Source organism: Aythya fuligula, chromosome 4 (genome assembly GCF_009819795.1).
Source record: "Aythya fuligula isolate bAytFul2 chromosome 4, bAytFul2.pri, whole genome shotgun sequence".
NCBI lineage: Eukaryota > Metazoa > Chordata > Aves > Anseriformes > Anatidae > Aythya > Aythya fuligula.
The window spans coordinates 43,519,609-43,538,515 of NC_045562.1; the positions used below are offsets into that span (position 1 = coordinate 43,519,609).

The following is an 18,907-nucleotide window of genomic DNA, read 5'->3' on the forward strand; positions in this document are numbered from 1 at the left end:
TATTAAGGATTAAAATTGAAGATATAAATCATCATAATACCTCTGTCTATCAGCCCAAGGTCCATAGTTGAAGTCTGTTCCTTTTCCACAAACAATGTCCAAACCCCAGCATGGTGGTAGATCCTGTAATTTGCTATCTTCGTTGTTTGCTTCTCCATCATTACTTTCCTCTGTCTCCTCTGGTACAAGACCTGTATTACATAATATAATAAACAGATTATCTAAGGAAGCTGCTTCAAGTTAGCATGAAAAATGCTCGCTAAGCACAATACAATTAAAGTATTCTGATGTCAGTTTTATTTGAGACCACTATAGCACAGAGTTATCAAGCCACAATTCAATACCGACTCACATGGGAAGAGCAAGAAATGATCGAAAATACTTGGGATTTTCTGAAGTACTGCTCACTACTGTCAGTGAAATGCTGGCATAAACAGCAGTTTTATCTGGTAAGTATGCTTTTTACAGGTACAGGCTTTCGTGTAGCCACATTCAGTTCCCAGTCCTACTTAAAAACCAAGTTTTGATGACCAAGTAAAAATAATTTCCACAGACAATGTGGAAAATTAAAAGAAAAAATATACTACAGTAGACCAGGAATCACTAGTAAAAATTCAAGTAGTTTTTCAGCAATGTTCCGAAGTAGCCTCCTATCCTCTACCAATAAACATCATTACTGAATGATTTACTTTTTATTTTATTGAATGTTTTGATTTTATTTGTTTTATTGAATCTGTTCAAGATTCAGAAAATGCTTTAAGTGGATTCACAGTAAAAGCTTTTGCAAAAAAAAACAAAAACTGCAAAATAAAGTGGTAACATAATGCGCTGGATTTAAAGTGAAAAAGACAGAGACCACAACATTCAGAAATAAAGGCATCAAATAACCTTTAAAAAAACAAACAAACCAAAAAAAAATCAAAATATAGGAATAGGCATTAACAATAAACTGCCCCAATCTACAAAATATTCTTGGAAACCTGCATCATTTAAGTTTACAGCTTCAAAAAAACACTTGTTTTAAGTATTAATATTCATTGCTGTACACGGCATATAGACTCAAGAAAGGCACTACTGACAGAGTGCCTACATCTATATAAAAATACTCAATACTCAATGGTCAATAAAACCATTAGTTCTACATGTAGTTATTTCACCCTTGGAATTCCCCAGGCCTCCTAGATGGACTGGTCTATATGCTGACAAAAAAAAAAAAAAAAATTTGGGAAGGGGGGGGATTTATTTTTAAATTTACAAAAAAAATTAAGTACAAACCTAGGTAGTAATACTTATGAATGCTTTTATTCGCTTCAAAACATTACAGTAACTGTTTCGGTATGAAAAGAAATTATCTAGCAAGTGCAGAAAATTAAATAAACAACCTTCACATCCCTCAAAACTTTAACAGAACGTACCTGGTTCATCCATATAATAATATATATCAACATCATTGGACTGCATTACCACAAAACCTTCACCCATCAGCCTCGGTGGTCTGTAATGGAAAAAAGCGCAAAGATTAAAAATAAAAACACCAAGATTCAGTTTTATAAATGCAAATAATATTAAATGTATAAAGTTAAACATAATGGAAGAAACAACATGGGTCGGATTCACTTGTAACTTGCATGTAGTACATATTTAAGTATCATCAATAGAACTGCTAACTGCATCAAACAAGCCATTCTAAACAAATACTGAACTGAGAATATCTGTATAGACTTACACAAGTCTCATACAACTATTATTTTTAAAACTGAGAAGGTACAAAGGTTTGTGGAAAACCTCCTAGTGATCAATTCCTCCAGGGTCTTCCAATTCAGTGGAATGTCACTGCAGACCATGTTGCATACATTTCTGCCTAGTAATGCCAATTTAAAAATAAAAATAAAAATCAAAGATTCCAAAGTATTTTACAGGCTTGAACAAACTGAATGCCAATGCTAACCCACAAGCAACATGTCATACACTTGGAAAAGCCTTCTGATTCCAAGAGATCTCAGCAGCCATGCTAAAAAAGCCACACCGTATGTCTACAAAGAACAACAGAAGGGGCCATAGAATGTGTAGTTCTACATCCTCACGGCAAGTACAAGCACTCGTGCAGTTTTGTCCACATATGAGCAGGTTGAAGAAAAGCCAAATCCAAGCAGGAAACCACAAAGACACATCAAAACCCGTTTTCAGAAGTCACCTACGTGCAATTTGCCTTCATTGCTGAACCTCTGATGCCCACCCATTACGTTCACTGAACAAAAAGACCTGTAGTGCTGGAGATACACCGTATGCGGTATCCAGGAAAGTTGTGTGTGAAGGACTCCAGTTTGATGCCATCCCAAGGCAGCAGCTCCACGCATCCATGCCACTCTTGGCAGCAGCCTGACCTTAGGGCGACTACAAGAGCCAGAGCTACCTTATCTGCTAGGCTTTGGTGCCAAGGCATGACCAGAAGGGTAGGTGTAGCATGTGGAGGGGCCCAGCCCAGCCAGGGCACACACCACAGGCTGTCTGGATGCAGTTGTTTTGGAGTCCATTCCAAGTGCAGGTTATAATTTCAGTTACTCTCTTTCCCTCCCTATCACTGCTGCTTTCCAGGTCTATGTGCTACCTAAATTAAACACGCTTCTGAAAATAAACAGTGAACACTCAGCCTCGTCTGAAGTCTCCCCTCAACAAAGGCTGCTGTCACATTGCTGGGCGCTGTCTACCCCAAACTGCAGAAACTATTTGATCATTACATTATTATTATTACATAAAATAGCCTAGAGGTTTAGTTAACTCATGCATTAAAATCACAGGTTCCTCTCTGCACACAGACATTTCTCAAGCGTCGTAACCTACAATCAGCTACTGAAGTTCTACTTTCACTGTTTCTTCTTCATCAGGAGTTCCTTTCTCCTTGTCCTACAACAAGTTCTTTCACCTGCTAATTGTTTTCTTACTAAAATAGCACTCAGAACCAGAGGGACAAGCCATCTTCAGTAATTAGACCATTAGTTAAGAGGGGGAAAAAAAAGCTCTCTTCTTCCTTAATAACATTTCCCTCATAACATAAAAGGACCTAAATGCTACAGCTAATAAATCAAACACTTTCCCTACCACTAGTATGCTAGCCGTACTATGACACATTTCTCACAGTATTACAACATATACACACTTATACATTACATTTTACACTCCTAATAAAAATATTATAATGTGAAAATTATATTTTCACTGCAAGACACATCTTTCTCGCTTTTCAACCACTTCTGTATGTTTGCACTTGTTATCAAAAAGAATAAAATTTGATGACAAAAATACATGGTCAATGTGTGTGGCCTGGCAGAAGCATGCTGTCCATCGCACCACACCTCACCTCAAAGGCAGAAGAGCTCGGGGAACAAGGCAGGCAGCAGACACAGAGCCCACGTACTGCCACTGCTTCATAGGCAGCTGAGTGAGAAAGTCTAAATCAATTTTACTGTAAATGGCAGCAGCGAGAGATGAAATACTTCCTATTCATTTTAATTTTCCACTTAGTTGTTTTTCCTGTGTAAAATTGAATTGGCCTCCCCAATGAGATGTAAATATAGCGAGATCTGGAAAAACAATTGTTTAGCAGTTCCTGAATAGAACAGGGAAGAAAAGTACTTAGAGATTTATAATAGCAGTTTATGAGGGGAGCTCAGTTCATGCTGCCTGTGCTCCACAACGCACACGCTCGGGCCAGCAAGGCCAAAAAGCTCACGGCTGCTCAGCAGCCCCAGGCGGTCACTTCAGCCTCACAAATTTCAACGAAGCCGCTCTGCTTTGTAATGCAGGAGAGGAGAAGCTCACGGCGTAACAGCTGCCTGCCTCTGCCACACAACTAACTCCTCTGAGCAATTCCACAGCTGCTGTACCACCTCAGCAGGGCACCTTTTGTCAGGCAAAGTTTGTGTCTTATGTAAGAAACTTCATTTCACCACAAAGGTCAACCAGCTGCTGTGTGAGGTGGCCTGTGTACACTGCCAAATTTTACTTTTCTGCTCTATCTGGTACGTATTTTGTTCTGTACAGTACAGAATAATACACCCCTCTCACATGAAGTGTGCTCCCCACTCTGACAGCACAGAGAGTGAGTATTTTCATACCACACACATTTACTTCAGACTATACAAATACATTGGAGAAATCACATTCCTGTTTTAACAAAACTGGGTGTAGTCGTACGATATGAATGCATACAGCACACCAAACAACTGTTTACTTCTGCCTTCCCAACAGCATTCACCTATACAGACTTTGTGTTGAGTTTACAGCTTACAACAAAATTGTTAAGGTTTTATATAGAATTATATATAAAGATTTTGAGCTAAGCCTTCTTCAACACAATCTGAATTCACCAAGTCCACGGCCTACCAGCCACTGCCACTCGGCTGTAGGAGAAGTGGGAAGTGCTGGCAGGAAAGCCCTAGCAGCTGAGAGAAGGGCCAAACCCTCCCCTCAGAGACCTGGGCTCATGCCATCCTCTTCACCTTTGCACTGCTCCACTTCCAGCATAACACCGCTGAGCTCTTAGGCTAAACAGGAGTGGAGGAGGAGACGGGATTAGCACATGGTAGCTGGACACCTTCCTCGGTCCTCCTCCTCCTCACATTCTTCTAGAGCATATGTTTACTGGATCTTCATACTCAATTAAACCCTTTTCCTCCTTGTTCTTGTTTTGATCTGTCTGAACTCATTACACTTGTAAACAAAACAAAACAAACAAACAAAAAAAAACCACCTTTTTGCCTGTTCAATATGTTTCTTACAAGCCTTGTTTGTACACAAATAGGAAAGTTCAATTCTGTACTGTGGTGTGTCCATGGTTTGATTCTCTGAAGGAGACTATGAAAATACACAGAAGGTAACTCAAGCAGCTTATCATTTTACATTACCAAGAAGTCAGAGGCCACAGCAAACAACACAGTAGCCAAGAAAACCAGTCTTTTCTTTCATAATACCTTTGCTTATGCCAGTCCTAAGATGGCCATATGTTAGGGTGACAAGTGACAGGTAGTGAACCCAGAACTGATTTAGATTTAAGACCAACATGCATTTTTCTTAACAAAGATGAATTCCCTCATCAGTGTTCACTGCACAGCCATGCAAACAAGACAACAGCACTGCTTCCTCTAGCAGTATTCTCAGCCTAAAGCACACCTGAAACTATCTGCAAATAACTTGGGAGAGGAAGACCTAATGAGGCCATCTGACCTGTTCTCTTCTCCTCCCTCAGCAGGAATAGTTAGTTACACCTCACCTGACTGAGGTGGCAGAACCCTAGAAACCCCACCACAGGCCATTCACAAAGACGGGTTAGATAATCATCTCCTCCACTGTCATTACCATCATCATCCAAGACTATTTCCTAATATCTACCTGAAGCCTCCGCTTTGAGCATGCTGACTTAGTCACAGATCTCCAAACTCATACTGACCTGCTTTTCCTAGCACTTTTCTTTAACTTGTGTTTCAGAGTATTTATTTGCAAAAAGTGGTGGAGGTGTTGAGGTTTCCTTTATAAATCGCTGCTGTCAAGCCTGCTTTTTGATGTTTGTATTGATTAGTTGGTGTGCTACAAATTTCACTGTCACTTAACTGTTTTCTATACATATATTGCCTGCAGGAATTTCTGAAAGTTAAGACACGCGGCTTAATTTTTAAGCCAAAGAAGCACAAGAGGGCAGGCTCTCAGGATTCAAAAGCATTCCCATTTTTCAGTGAACTGGGTCATTTGTTGAATCTGCAGTAAATTAGGGCACATGTTTTCTGCGCACATTATCCTTCAGCCATCAGGAGCTGTAGGGATGGTAATAGCATAAAAGGAAAATACTTAGCGGAAGCACGAGAAAAAGCTAATAGTTTCAGTATCTTAATCCTATTTTGTTTTAATGTTGTTAGCTTGTTTTCATTATTAGTTGGAGAAGTTTGCTTTGTCGTCATGTTTGAAGAGTGGGATTCTGTATATACCCACTGAGTATTATTTAAAACTGAAAAAATATAAAGGTATTTTATAGGTGACAGGATTTGGCTGATACAAATCCAACCAAGGTAAAGTCAAATGAAGCACAGTTTATTTTGAAGCATCATAATTAATTATCTGGATACTGTTGCTTAGAAGCTATACAGATAGATAAAACCATTTAACATGAATGCATACATGCAATTGTCCAAGGATAGTATGCATTATTTACCTTTTGTTGACCAAATAAGACCTGTGAAAGACTTTGAAATTTAGCAGCTTTGTCCAAATTATCTGTTGAATATATAATTTTATAAGCATTGAATAAGATGATGCAGAAAATTCTGGCTATGAAATTCATACCGTATCGAGAGTATTAATATAGTATGTACATGAATGTCTATCTGGTTCAAGTGTAATAAAACCTGAAACCTAGTGTCAAAATACATCACGCAAGCACCCCATTTTTTTGGTTGCTTGTGTTAGCTTTATTTAGTTTGTTAAAGCCTCATAAACCTGGCTGTCTAGGAACAGAATATGAAGAGGTAAAAGGATCAGCAATCTGCCTTCAGAAGATAACCTCATTTCTACTACATCAAATGTTGTGCTGTTTTTCCCTTTTTTCTTTTTCTTTTTTTTTTTTTTTAATCATTTTCCAAACTATATGCAAATCACCTCTACAGAACTAAACACCTTAAATCTTGCGTAAATCCTAAACTTCTACTGTTGTCAAAGCCTGCATATAGTTATAATATCCAAGAGAAAGAATATAATAACTAAATACGGAATACTAATCATACAGCATAATAGACAAAACAATCTGCAATGACAGAAAGCCAACTCTTTTTTTCATGAACAGTTTCAAAGATCCAACATTTAATAACCTCAGGGTGTTAAAAATGCCAGCCATCTAAACCCACTAAGAAAAATAAAGTCACAGAAACACAATCAACTTTGTCTTGATTTTCTTAAAATAAATTATGAAATAAGGAATCTAAGCAATAAAAAAAAACAGCAAAACTTACTCATCATTTTGAAGACCAACATATCTTGGACTCGGAACCAGCATGACTCTAACATTTTCCAATTTTCCTTTCACGATATGCATAAACTGATCAAGGTGGCTCGAAGGTGGTTTTGTGGTATATGTCAAAAAAGCATCATCAAAGTTAATACAAAGTGTTTGTGGCTGATAGTGATTCCCAAACGCCAAGCGACCCTAAATTAAAAAGAAGACCCAATCGATTGTAATACACTGCTTATTGCATATATGTATAGATAATTCACCTATAATAATACAGTTTAACCATCCCTATGCAAAGATTAGGGACCAAAATCTTGTACATAACCTGCGCATAACTAAAATACCACCTTGCACAACATTCCAATATTTTATATCCTATTATGTCAGTAACAGTTTCCCTGTTTTTGTGAGGCAGCATTAACTCTTAAGCAAAATGGCCAAATATCCCTATTAAAAGATGTATGGAAACAAACAAACAAAAAAATGTGTAACACCCATTACCTAGCTTAATTACGTGATATTCTTGAAATCATTACAAGCCTAAGAAACAAGTACTTCCCAAAATAGAGAACATAACTTTGTTTCTATGAGCACCAAAACTATTATAAATCATGACTGAAAACAAAAATGAAATAGAATGTAAAAGAAAAATGAGGCACAAGCCTGATTTTTATGAGTATTTTTGATGAGATTTTTACGAGTATCAGGGACTTGTTTGACTTACCGTGCTCACATTGACTTTAATGACAGGAATAAGCGATCTCCATGAAGAAGAAGGGTCTTGAGATTCTGTTTTTACTTTAACACTACGGAAAAAATTGTTTTTATTATTTTCTCTTTTCTGCAGAAGAGCTAACCAAGCTTTTTTTTTCTAGGGATCTGCAGTGCACAGCTCTTGGGGAATACTTTTTTCCCATGAGAGTGCCTCCTCTCAAGGACCTGCTAGCAGCCTACAGACTCAGAGCCTGGAAGCATGTCCAGTTACACTTTGGTGCTGGTGTATTGTGAGCTAATACAGGTAGAAAACAAGCATGCCATGTTTTAACACAGAGCAAGTTAAATACATCTTCCTAAGGGGAACTTGGTCTGTTCTAAAAACACCTCAAATACTCATTTTAAGTCTTCGGTGAAGGATCTGTCACTTTGCAAAGGGAAAAGTCCTTCATGCAAGTGTTGGTAAGGGTGTTAAAAGAGAATTATGAAGAGATTGGCTCGAAGGCACAGCCCCTACCCAGATTCAGGACTGCCACAGCATGCTGCAAGCAGCCTACTACATAATTTAGTAACACATACTGGCCTGGCCAGCAGCATTGGAAGGACTCAAGTCTCATTAGAACTTCTGTCCCCTTGCCAATAAATCAGTGTGAGGTGATTCCGTCCAGAAAGAGGCTTGTGATTGAATACCTGACACCACTACAAATAAGCTAAATAGAGGAACTCTGTACATCCACACCATGCTTTATGGGGTACCCAGAAAGAGTAAAAAAATAATTAAGTTTGTGTATTTACACAGGCAATCATACACCACTAAAAATGTAATGCAAATCAGCCTGAGTGTAACGCTCAAAAACCATTTAGTCCTCACAACACCATATGGATCCTCACATTTTGTCTATTCAGTGTCCTGAGGGACTGTTACTTCTACTGAGCAATGCCGTTATTATTCTGCAAGCATAATCCTTTTCAACACCTCCTCCCTTTCTACAGAGTGCTTCAAATAGATTTTTCAACCTTTTTCTGATCATTAAACAAGGGGTATTTGGTTTGTTCAGTTGTGTTTTTTTTTTTAATTGTTGTGGTAGGAAGTCTGAGGGAAGGAAAAATATTCAGGCTGTCAGGCCTGTCAATGCAATTTCTCTCTCCACTATGCTTCAACCATTTGGCCTCCAGAGCATATGTTAACAAAACATTACCCAATTAGTTCAGCACTTCGCAGAACAAAGCATCAACAAAATAGCAAAATGAATAATAATTTACCTTTCAAGATTGGCATGTGTTCTTTGCCTTCCATTCACTTGTGCTTTTTCATCATCTTTCTTTGCTGGAATTATCGTGGGATCCAAGCCAAATAATTCTTGAAGTTGTCCATAAAGCTCAGAACGGTTGTACACATGAAATTCAAAGTCATTCACCATAATATACAGTCTTGTTTCTGCCTTTGGATCTAAATGAACAGTAGGAAAAGAGTTCCTAATTCTACCCCAACATTTCCTTTAAGTATTTACAGTTTTACAGATGCATACATTTTGCAAAAAACTATCTACGTGGTAGTTAACAGCTGCCGAACAACATATTAAGAAACAGTAAAAAAAAAAAAAAAAAGAAAAATAAAAGCACACAAAATATTTATGCCATTCCAAGCAAATCAATGAAACTTTGCAAATAAAGCAGTTGTACACAAAGCATAAAACCCGAAGGGAATTTCACCCTTCGGTCACAATGCAAAAATAAATCCAGAAAGGAGATGCACAAAATGGTAAATGAGGGTTATTCAGTCTCACATATAAAACAAAACAAACAAAATCACTTGATACACAGCACTGAATCCTCAGTGCCAAACCGAGAAGCATCTTTGTTTTATAGAGAAACAGAAAGCATAAATACGGAGAACTAACAAGAAGCATACTGATTTCATGTAGTCATTCCACATTTTCATGAATTTAAAATTTTAACTGTAGTAGCAACCTGGCTCTTTAATACAGAAAAGTGAGTTTAACATCTGCTGTTTACATACAGAGCTGTTTGAGATATACTTTCACCTTGAATAGTATGACCTAATTATGTAGTTAATGTGAGGAAAATGCTCACACAACTCCCCCCGACTACCTAGTTGAAAGAGTGCCCACTACACATTTACTCAGGAGATCTGAGTTGCTCTAGAATCTGATCTGGTGTCTCTAAGCCAAACACACCTTTGGAAACTGAAGCATCAATGGCTATGACAGCAGTCACCGATCTGTAACTCACAGGGATTAAACTGAAGGCAACGTTCCCCACAGACACTAGAAATGAGCACGCCGGAGCTACCACCACTGCTGTCATCAGGAGCAAGAGAAGGAACCCAGCAGCCCATTGTGTATCTACCCAAGAGCAAATATTTAGAGATCTTGACTGTACTTGTCAGAGAAAGGGACCAACATCATGCAGCTCATCAAGGGGAAGTGCAAAGTCCTGCACCTGGGGAGGAATAGTCCCATAACCAGTACGTGCTGGGAGCCACCCAGATGCAATGCTTTAGTGAGGTCTATGAGTACTTCAGGATCCTTCACTAGCCTTCTCTGAATAAATAACAACAAAAACCCACCATGGCCAACATCCTTAAATTTGTTAAAATGAAAACAGACTGAGGTCACACTGTTTTTATACTAACAAGACCAAGTTTATCACTGCTATCAACAACAAATTCCCCTTCCTGCTCCATTCCTCACTGCACCACCCAGCACTTCAGGTGCAAAATTCCAAAACCAAGATAAAACAGAAAAACATGAACTAATCTTTACTGCTCACACTTAGGCCTTCAAAAGATGTACTTTTTCCAAGCAAAAATTTTAGAAGACTTAAGGTTTGTGTTTTTACAAGAATCTGGTGGCATTTTAAAATATTTAATAGGCCAGTTTCAGTCTATGCATTTTCCTATAGGCACATTTCATGTCTATTTTGTTTTTCCTTTTATGAGGGATCTGAAACAAAGGTATGCATCAGTAATGTCTAGCTACAACAGGTTTTCCAAACACTCTGTGACAGCTGCAAGAGTAATCCTCAAAGAAACCAGAGAAATCCTTAGGATGCAATTTAGCAGCAGCCTTAGTGATTTGGTCAGGTATCCGGGTTGTGATGAAGCAGATTAAAAAGTATGGGGAAGAATATACTACAACGGGCTAAGAATTTTTGAAGATTTAATTTTCCTTTTAAAAATGAAATAATCTCTGATAAATAGTTGCAATGTAAAGTAAGCAGGGTTATTTTTCCTAAGAGAAAGCAATTATTAAAGAGAGCACTTTATTCACATTATTTTGTTGTCAGACCTATAGACCTCTAATCTTCTCAATTACTTGGATTATTTGTCTGCTAATTATGCAGTCCTAAATGCCAGCAGAAATGGTTAAAGTTTTGGAACACTGCCAAGCAAAAACACCACCAAAGACAGACACAGCTATCCTTACTGCAGTAAGTTCAATTCGTTTTTCATTCTGTAAGCCACTAGAGAAATATGTTTTAACTAGCAGATGGAAAAAAATTCTATGAAAACCTGCTGGATGATAACCTGTGGTTACAAGAATGTAATTAACTTTAAGACTAGCTTCTACTTCCTGAATTAGTCTTCTTACAATGTAAAGAATTTGTATTATGCAAATCTCGATTAAAAAAAAAAAACATGGGCAACCTTCCCCGTTTTATCTCAGTATTTTGAAAGGTGTCTCATATCTACCTGCATAACGTGTATGCAGTACTCTTACCACTGCTGAGCTGGTACTGAAAAAGCAACAACTGTATAAGCTTCCTGGCAAATCTAAGAGGCATCATGCAATCAGAGGCCATTCCAAGGGAGAGAGGCATAGCGGGGGGAAAGAAGGCCCTCCAAAGTTCAGTCACCTTCTCAATTAGTGCCCTCCTCAAGCGGCATACAAATGCCACCTCTGGACCTCCCTGAATTAGCAATGGAACTGTGACACTTGAAAAGTCAAGAGAGGCAGCCCTTGAGACACTCATCCAACTAGATTCTAATCCTATAAATGTCTAAGCACACATCACAACGTTATTTATGTTTTCTCAAAGTGTTTTCTGCAGATACAATTAATCTCTTATATCCAGTATTACGCCTCCTTCAGCCATAGATAAGGAAGAAAAATAAATGAGTTTTTCCCCACTTCTGCACTTCTATGACGACAGATGTCATCAAGACACAGGGTTATCAAACAGTAAAGAATATCCCTTATTGTAACACTTCTGCTAAAATACTGACAGAACAGCAAACCTGAAAACTAAAATCAAGTTTCAGAACCTCAGAAGTCTCTATTTGTCATGGTTATAAACTTCAATACCGAATCAATTATGCTCAGACTACAGCTAATGAAGGCTACTATTAAGATTAATAGCGTTGTCTTGAGAAGGCCTTGAGTCCCTGACTATAAATCCTTTATTTATTTCATTGTGTTGTTCTAATCCACTAACGTAGGTGAACTGGTTAAAAGAACTCTTACCTTCTGATGTTTTGATGTACTTCGGGTACATAATAACAATTGAACTACATGCACGCAATTGTGCAAAGGAAATATTTTTATGTAGATTACCTGTAAACTTAATTTAAAATGTTAAGCTTTTTTAAGATGCCTACCATGCTGCTTCTGCTTAGGGTTGTACATCTTCCACCAGCGAAATATGATAAATCCATCCTGGATTCTAAATTAAATAAATTAGATAAAACAGAAGTTAAAAGATTAATAATCCAAAATCCTATGTGTAGCTGCATGATGTGCTGCCTTATGCACTGCAGAGATCTGCAATTTCAACAGTGTACAAGCAATAGTAAGGCACAGAGAAATGTGAGTCTCATAGTACAGTATTATACAATTACCACGTTATCTGAACTTGTATAGAACCTACATGTATACCCATTGTCTACTCAGTGTTGTACAACTTTTATGATAGGAATCAAAGTTATAAACTATTTGCTAGTTTGCAGTTCATGAAACAAATTATTCTCACTTCTGGGATACAAATGCCAAACTACTTGGCCGAAGCAAATCTTCAAGACTTAAGCTCAAGAGTGTGGACTGCAAGCCATTAATTAAAAACAGTTCTCCTTTAAACTCTAAAATGTTTTCTTTTACACATATTAAGGGCCACTAGAATCTTATTCAGTACTCACTTCCAATTGATAATGCTCAAACAGCAGATCAGCTAACAAAATGTGCATCTCTAAGAATGTCAAAACACTTTAATCAAAATAGTTTATTTTTAACATATATGAGTATATGTACTACTCATTTGTAAAATGGCACTTGGGTATGTGTTACTTCGACATACACATTTTCTGTATTTAACATCAGTGTTTAGAACAGTGACTCCCTTGGAAATCCGTACCTGATAGACATGTCTTCTGTGATGAAATAGATTTCTCGAACCATGACTTTTCCAGACAGCACAGAGAACGAAAAGGAACCTAATTTGAGAGAATTTACAGGGTGTTAGCCTGAAATTGTTGATGCTTTAACTTCTGAACAGGAAGAATACAGTGGTCAGTTATCTGAAATATGTTTACTTGGTATCTTGAACTTCAAAAACACATTGACACTCAGAGGAGAAAGGAAGTCAGAGGTTTAGAACACACATGACAAGCACACGGCTCTAAGAGGTGTCAGGTTTGGCGTCATCCAACAACACAACTGACCGTCTGAGAAACACAAGTCACTCAGGAACACCCAGGTACCTTGCAAACTTTGTGGGACGATCTAGGGGAGCTATTTTGAACAATTTTCCTATTAAGCTATTGTATGCAAGAACTATATTAGAGAAATATAGATTCCTGATTGAAGAATTTTTCAAATTTTAAATAGCTATGAAGTTTTCAGTGCAATTGTTTTGACAAATTGTGTTTACAGCAGGAAGGGATTAATGAGTATGAAAAGATCAGCAGGTATTGCAATAGCCCGTAATTTTCCTAATGCTTTTCATTTCACTCACAAATGTAAGTAAACCATGATTTGTTAAAGCAAAAAACCACCACTAATTGATTGAAGCCAAGCTGTTAATCATGGGATTTAATTAATGTTACGTTCTTCTTACTGATTAAGTTGATAAAGAACACCATATATTTGGCTAGCTACGTCCAGCTGTCTTAACTTAATAGCAGTTTCACATAGAAATTATAATAAAAGCCTATAGATCAAGTGTAGCAGCCAGTACGATTTTCAGCTACACTGCTGTTCAAAAAGCTGGATTTGAAGCTAGTTTGGATTACAGTTCTTAAATTCTTGAGGACATATGTAAATTAATGCAGGGGTCAATTTGGTAGGTGGGTATGGCTGAGGTTGTGGTTTTTGGTTGTTTGTTTTAAAGTTAACACTCCATTTATGATCAATAGTTGCAGAAAAGTCCAGAAGTAAAGTAGTAGCCATTCTGGAAAGCAGCGAGAGGAAGGCATGCAAGAATAAATGAAAGTCAGAAGTGCAGTCAGAGTGAGGTTGTGGGATACAGCCCTCTGTGACTCAACATCAGATATTTCTGTAATGTGGGTGAGTGCCCAAGTGATTTGTACTGACCTGTTTTATTCAAAAGTGTTTTAAAATTATAAAAAAAAAAAGAAGAAAAAAAAAAGAAAAAAAATGTAATGGATTTTGATGGAAACGTTCTAGCCAGTATAAATTCAACGTATCACACTGCCAGTATGGACTAACATTATTAGTTGTTCTGACAGCTTATTTAGAAAGCAAGGACACTGCTATAACAAGGAGCCAAGCCTTGAGACACCACCATGCTCCTTTGAGCCCAACCAAACAGTTTCTCCGCCTGCTTCAGATGCCATATAACCAGCCCCAGAGGTGTGGGGAGTGGGAAGCTGTGCCCCTGAACACCAAATCACCAGGCAAAGTCAAGCAGCTCGTGTAGGCTCCTTGGGACCAACCTCCTCTTAGGAGGCGGACCATTAATGATATAGGGCTTTGAGAAGGTAATGGGAAACATACAGGCTTTACATACCTAAGTATAAAGAGTAAACAGAAAAAAGTACACCTGACAATAAAAATCCATCAAGTGAACATTAATACAAAACAATTAGACAATGAAAAAGAGGGTGTTTTCCTACCTAAACCAGAAATCATTTCCTGAAGCATGTCATTGAACTTGTTTCTTTCTTAAATTAAAACCATACTGATCATTTCCAAATTACTGTAACAGTAATTTTACCTCCACTTGGTTTTCAGCAAATCAAAGTATAATAAAAAGCAGTAGGTAAAAGCAACAGCGTTACAGCAATCTTCACTTACCAATATGGATGTAGCCATGCTTATATAGCCTGTTCAGAACCAATGTTAGAATGAGTCCAATGTTCCGGGAATTATAATAAGTTAGGTAGATAATCCATCCACAAGACAATATTGTCGCTGTTGAAAGATTACAATGAATTAAAATATTTTTAAAGCATTCTGGCCTAGATAAAAGCCTTACCTATTAAGACTATAAAACCCTTACCTATTGAAATTATAAAGTATAATGTTCTTCCCACTCTCAAAAAAAAAAAAAAAAAAAGAAACTGATGAGGCATTTCAATGGGAAGGAGGGTATGAGAAAGTTGTGAAAAGGGGAAAAAAGCAAAATGCAAATTTCAGAAAAGTACAGTCTTTTATTCCCCAATTTGAAGAACAGGCCTACTGAGGGCAGGAGACAGGCACCATACATTTCACTGTCATCTCCTATCCTCTTAAATTTCACAGATCAAATGGTAGCAAGCATTATGCCACACAACCATTGTATTTCAAAATACCTAAGAAAATATGATCTACAGAAGTCAAACGACATTCCTTCTCCACCCTTTTCCAAACCACGAATTGTAACTTAAATTTCCTGAACACAGACAATTTTACTCTCACACCTGAAACTACATGAATTTCCTAAGCTGCTGGACCTCGAGAGAAACAGACTAGTCTATGGGATAGCAGAAAACTGTCAACAGTTGGAACATGGAAAGAGGAAAAAGCAATCTCGTGAAAAACATGCTAAAAAAAAAAAATTAGGTCTGCTAATCCCCAAAGTAATTTTCACTTTAGTTGATTAAGAGTTGGTAACCTATTTCTAACTACAAGGGTTCTCAAAGATTCCAGAAGGACAAACCCAAAAGCAATGGGGCTGCCAGGGAATGGACTACTTCTAACTCTCACTCAATAAATTATCAACCTGCTTAGTCCAGAGCAGAATAGGGAATAATGCAATTTTTGTATTTAAGGTACCTCTGTTTGTTATATTAACTGACCTTTATAACAAAAGTTTTCCTTTTATATCTATTCTATACTTAAAAACTCAGATTTATTGTGCTTTTTATGGGAAAACTGAAGTGCAGAAAAACGCACAGGTGTGATGTCTTCACTCTGCAGAGATTTCAGGTAATTGATAAAAATTTTACTTAAAAAAGACTTGTTCATTTACTAGACCTTAACATTTTTGCAGTCATCTGTTCCACCACAGTGCCTGCACTTTGTCAAAAGACGAGGAAGAGAAGGGAGAAGAGAAAGACTTGTATGACTTTGTCTTTTTGTTACTGGAAAAGGGATCCAGTCTAATCAAAACTGAAGTAGCACATACACCTGGGCAAGTAAGCTGCTTGCCGTGTAAAACAAATCAAATCTTAGGTCAAAGCTCTGCACGGGTGGTAATTCCACAGGAACAAGGCATGGAGGGTTAAAACGAAACCCCAGAAAAGAAAGTGCTGCTGGCATTCAGAGAAGGCACGCTGCAAGGGCAGCATTTACCTCACCTTGCTTTTAGATGAGTAAGCTGCTCTATCAGTGAAGGAGAAAGGTGGCATGACTCACACTCAAAGGGTCTCATTCCAGTCGTAAAACTTAATTTGAGATTAAAGTTCATCTAGGCACTTAACCTAAAGCCAAGAAGGTCTCCTCTCAAGGTGACATTCTGAAGAAAATCAGCAAACCAATACACTTCCCAGGCACCACAGTCCTATACACTGCCTATATAACTTGTCTCACATCTGCCCCAAATTTTACCCTTTTTTTTTCCCCCACTCACCAAATTTCGTCTCCACTACTAAACGACAGATCCTATAAACTCTATTAATCTCATTATTATATTCCTTGATTTTAAAAGCCTCTTCACTGCAATTACATTTTTGGAAATTATATTTGAAACATTTCACTACATGTGATTTTTTTAAAACAGATTGTGCTAGAATTGTGCAACAACTCTTTGAAGAGCATGTTCATTTCTGAAATTCATCACCTCTTACTTGAATCAATATTTAGCTGTTTCAGGATTAAACAGAAGATAAACTGTTGACATCTTTTTTTGTTCTCTTTTAACAGGATGCCATAGGTCAGCAGATGAAAGCAGGGAAGGAACGATTGGTTGAAACTGGGTCAAGATTAATGAACATTACTTTAATGCCTTTGTATCCATACTTCATAATAACAGGAGGCTACCCAGAATTTTCTGTTGTGTCATTGTTTTTAGAATACCAGGCACCCCCTTACAAATGAAGAGATCAGCAGCTCCCCAAAACTGCATAGATGTACATAGATCAATCTACCCTTAGAAAAAAGGAACAGACTAGATTATGTCTTGAAGTTCCACCCACTCTTCCTTGGAACATAAATTTGTACATTTAATATGCTCAAGCAAATAAGAAAGCTAAGCAAAGCCTTTGGTTTGATTTATAGTTGTTAAATGGAATTGCTTATGTCCTACATACTTCCCAAGTAGTATTAGTAATTGTTTGTTCTGTAAATCCAGTGCAGAAAGTGAAAACCAGAGGAAGAAAAAAATCTGCAGACTGCCATTTGACACTTTTATTCTTTGGTGAAAGACCTGAACACCCCTAGGTCTTAATTCAAAGCTTCCGGAGACAGAATTTGCAGATCTGTTCCATGTCCTTTCCATATTTTATCACAAGCAACTACTGGCATGGTGACTTCTCTTATCTTCATCTGGATTACACTTAAAATTTACGTTGCATGCAGATTTTCCACTTCAACATATTAAAAGTGAAAATTAATAATATTCTGGAAGCAGCTTCAGCTATCTGCCTATATCCATTTCATTCAACTTGGCCCACTGAAAAATAATTGCAGTGCACCAATTGCCAACACACACACACCCAATTCCCAAAAGTCAAAAATGAAACTTTTTCCTCTGCTGCCCTTTGCTCTGGGTCTAGGAATCAAGGCTGAAAAGCAGGTATTGCTTGTTCTTGTAAAAGTCACAGTTCAACATACGTCTAACGCCTTCATCCAGACCTGAATCTAACTCAATGGTTATTTTGCTCTCCCTGCCCCACTCGTTCACATGTTCAGGAAATACAAGTTCCTACACACAACTATAAACAACAGCACCAGTGTTATAAAGACTAACATAAGTCTAACTAAGGTACATTTACAAGAACTACCTATAACTGAGCACCCTGTGCCTAAAGGCTTATTGTGACACAAAGTTTGGTGTAAAAGTTATGTCATTTAACACAAGTGTCTTTATACCATGATTCAAATGATGCATGCTGTATTAAATATCTGTAGAGTGAAGTTACTGTATCTGCCTCTCATGTGCTACAATGCCAATCCTGTCATTGTATTACTGTTAATCAACAGCTTATTCTGGTGTTAAAATAAACTTATTTTGCAGAGAGTTCTCCCTGGGCTCTTATTTTGCAGAGCAGCAGCTGCAGAGCATCATTCTCTGCACACTGGACTTCACTCCTGAGTGTCCCAGCAATATTAGTATTGAAAACAATACTGTATTTTCTTTCTGAATTACTTAAATAGCATTGTCATACATCACTAAGCAGTTATATGGCAAGTAAAAATCTGTTTTCAATGCTTTGATGTCTTTTGGCCAGAATTTCTCTATTGGTATACCAACGTTTTGAGAAGCATGTTTAAAAGTACACACAAACAAAAGAACAACACTTACCCAAAACAGAATAAATTCACCTTACCTACTAACAGCCAAACAACATTGGAGTCATGTTCTGTTAGGAAGTCCTCCAGCTGTGTGATACTTGGGACAAAACTATCATTTTTCCTTTGATCCATTGCTAAACTGTTGCTGTGTCAGCACCTATAGAACTGAAAGGAAAAAAAAAAAAGAGTAGTAAGTACAGCACGGTGTGGAGAACATTAGGAATGTTTAACGTGGTGTAACAGTCTGCTTCACACAAATGTGAATACATTTTATTCCTTCAGTAGCATC

The 18,907-nt window shown here is 37.5% G+C and overlaps 1 protein-coding gene across 1 annotated transcript in view; it reads right to left on the minus strand.

Annotated features, from left to right (window-relative positions):
* KIAA1109 (KIAA1109 ortholog) overlaps positions 1–18,907 on the minus strand; it is a 113,479-nt gene that overhangs the window by 86,736 nt on the left and 7,836 nt on the right. Inside the window, 9 exon segments of the mRNA XM_032186753.1 lie at positions 41–191; positions 1,416–1,495; positions 6,996–7,189; positions 7,719–7,800; positions 8,972–9,158; positions 12,330–12,394; positions 13,079–13,157; positions 14,980–15,096; positions 18,654–18,783. Coding sequence (XP_032042644.1) covers positions 41–191; positions 1,416–1,495; positions 6,996–7,189; positions 7,719–7,800; positions 8,972–9,158; positions 12,330–12,394; positions 13,079–13,157; positions 14,980–15,096; positions 18,654–18,750 — 1,052 coding nt within the window. The 5' untranslated portion in view covers positions 18,751–18,783.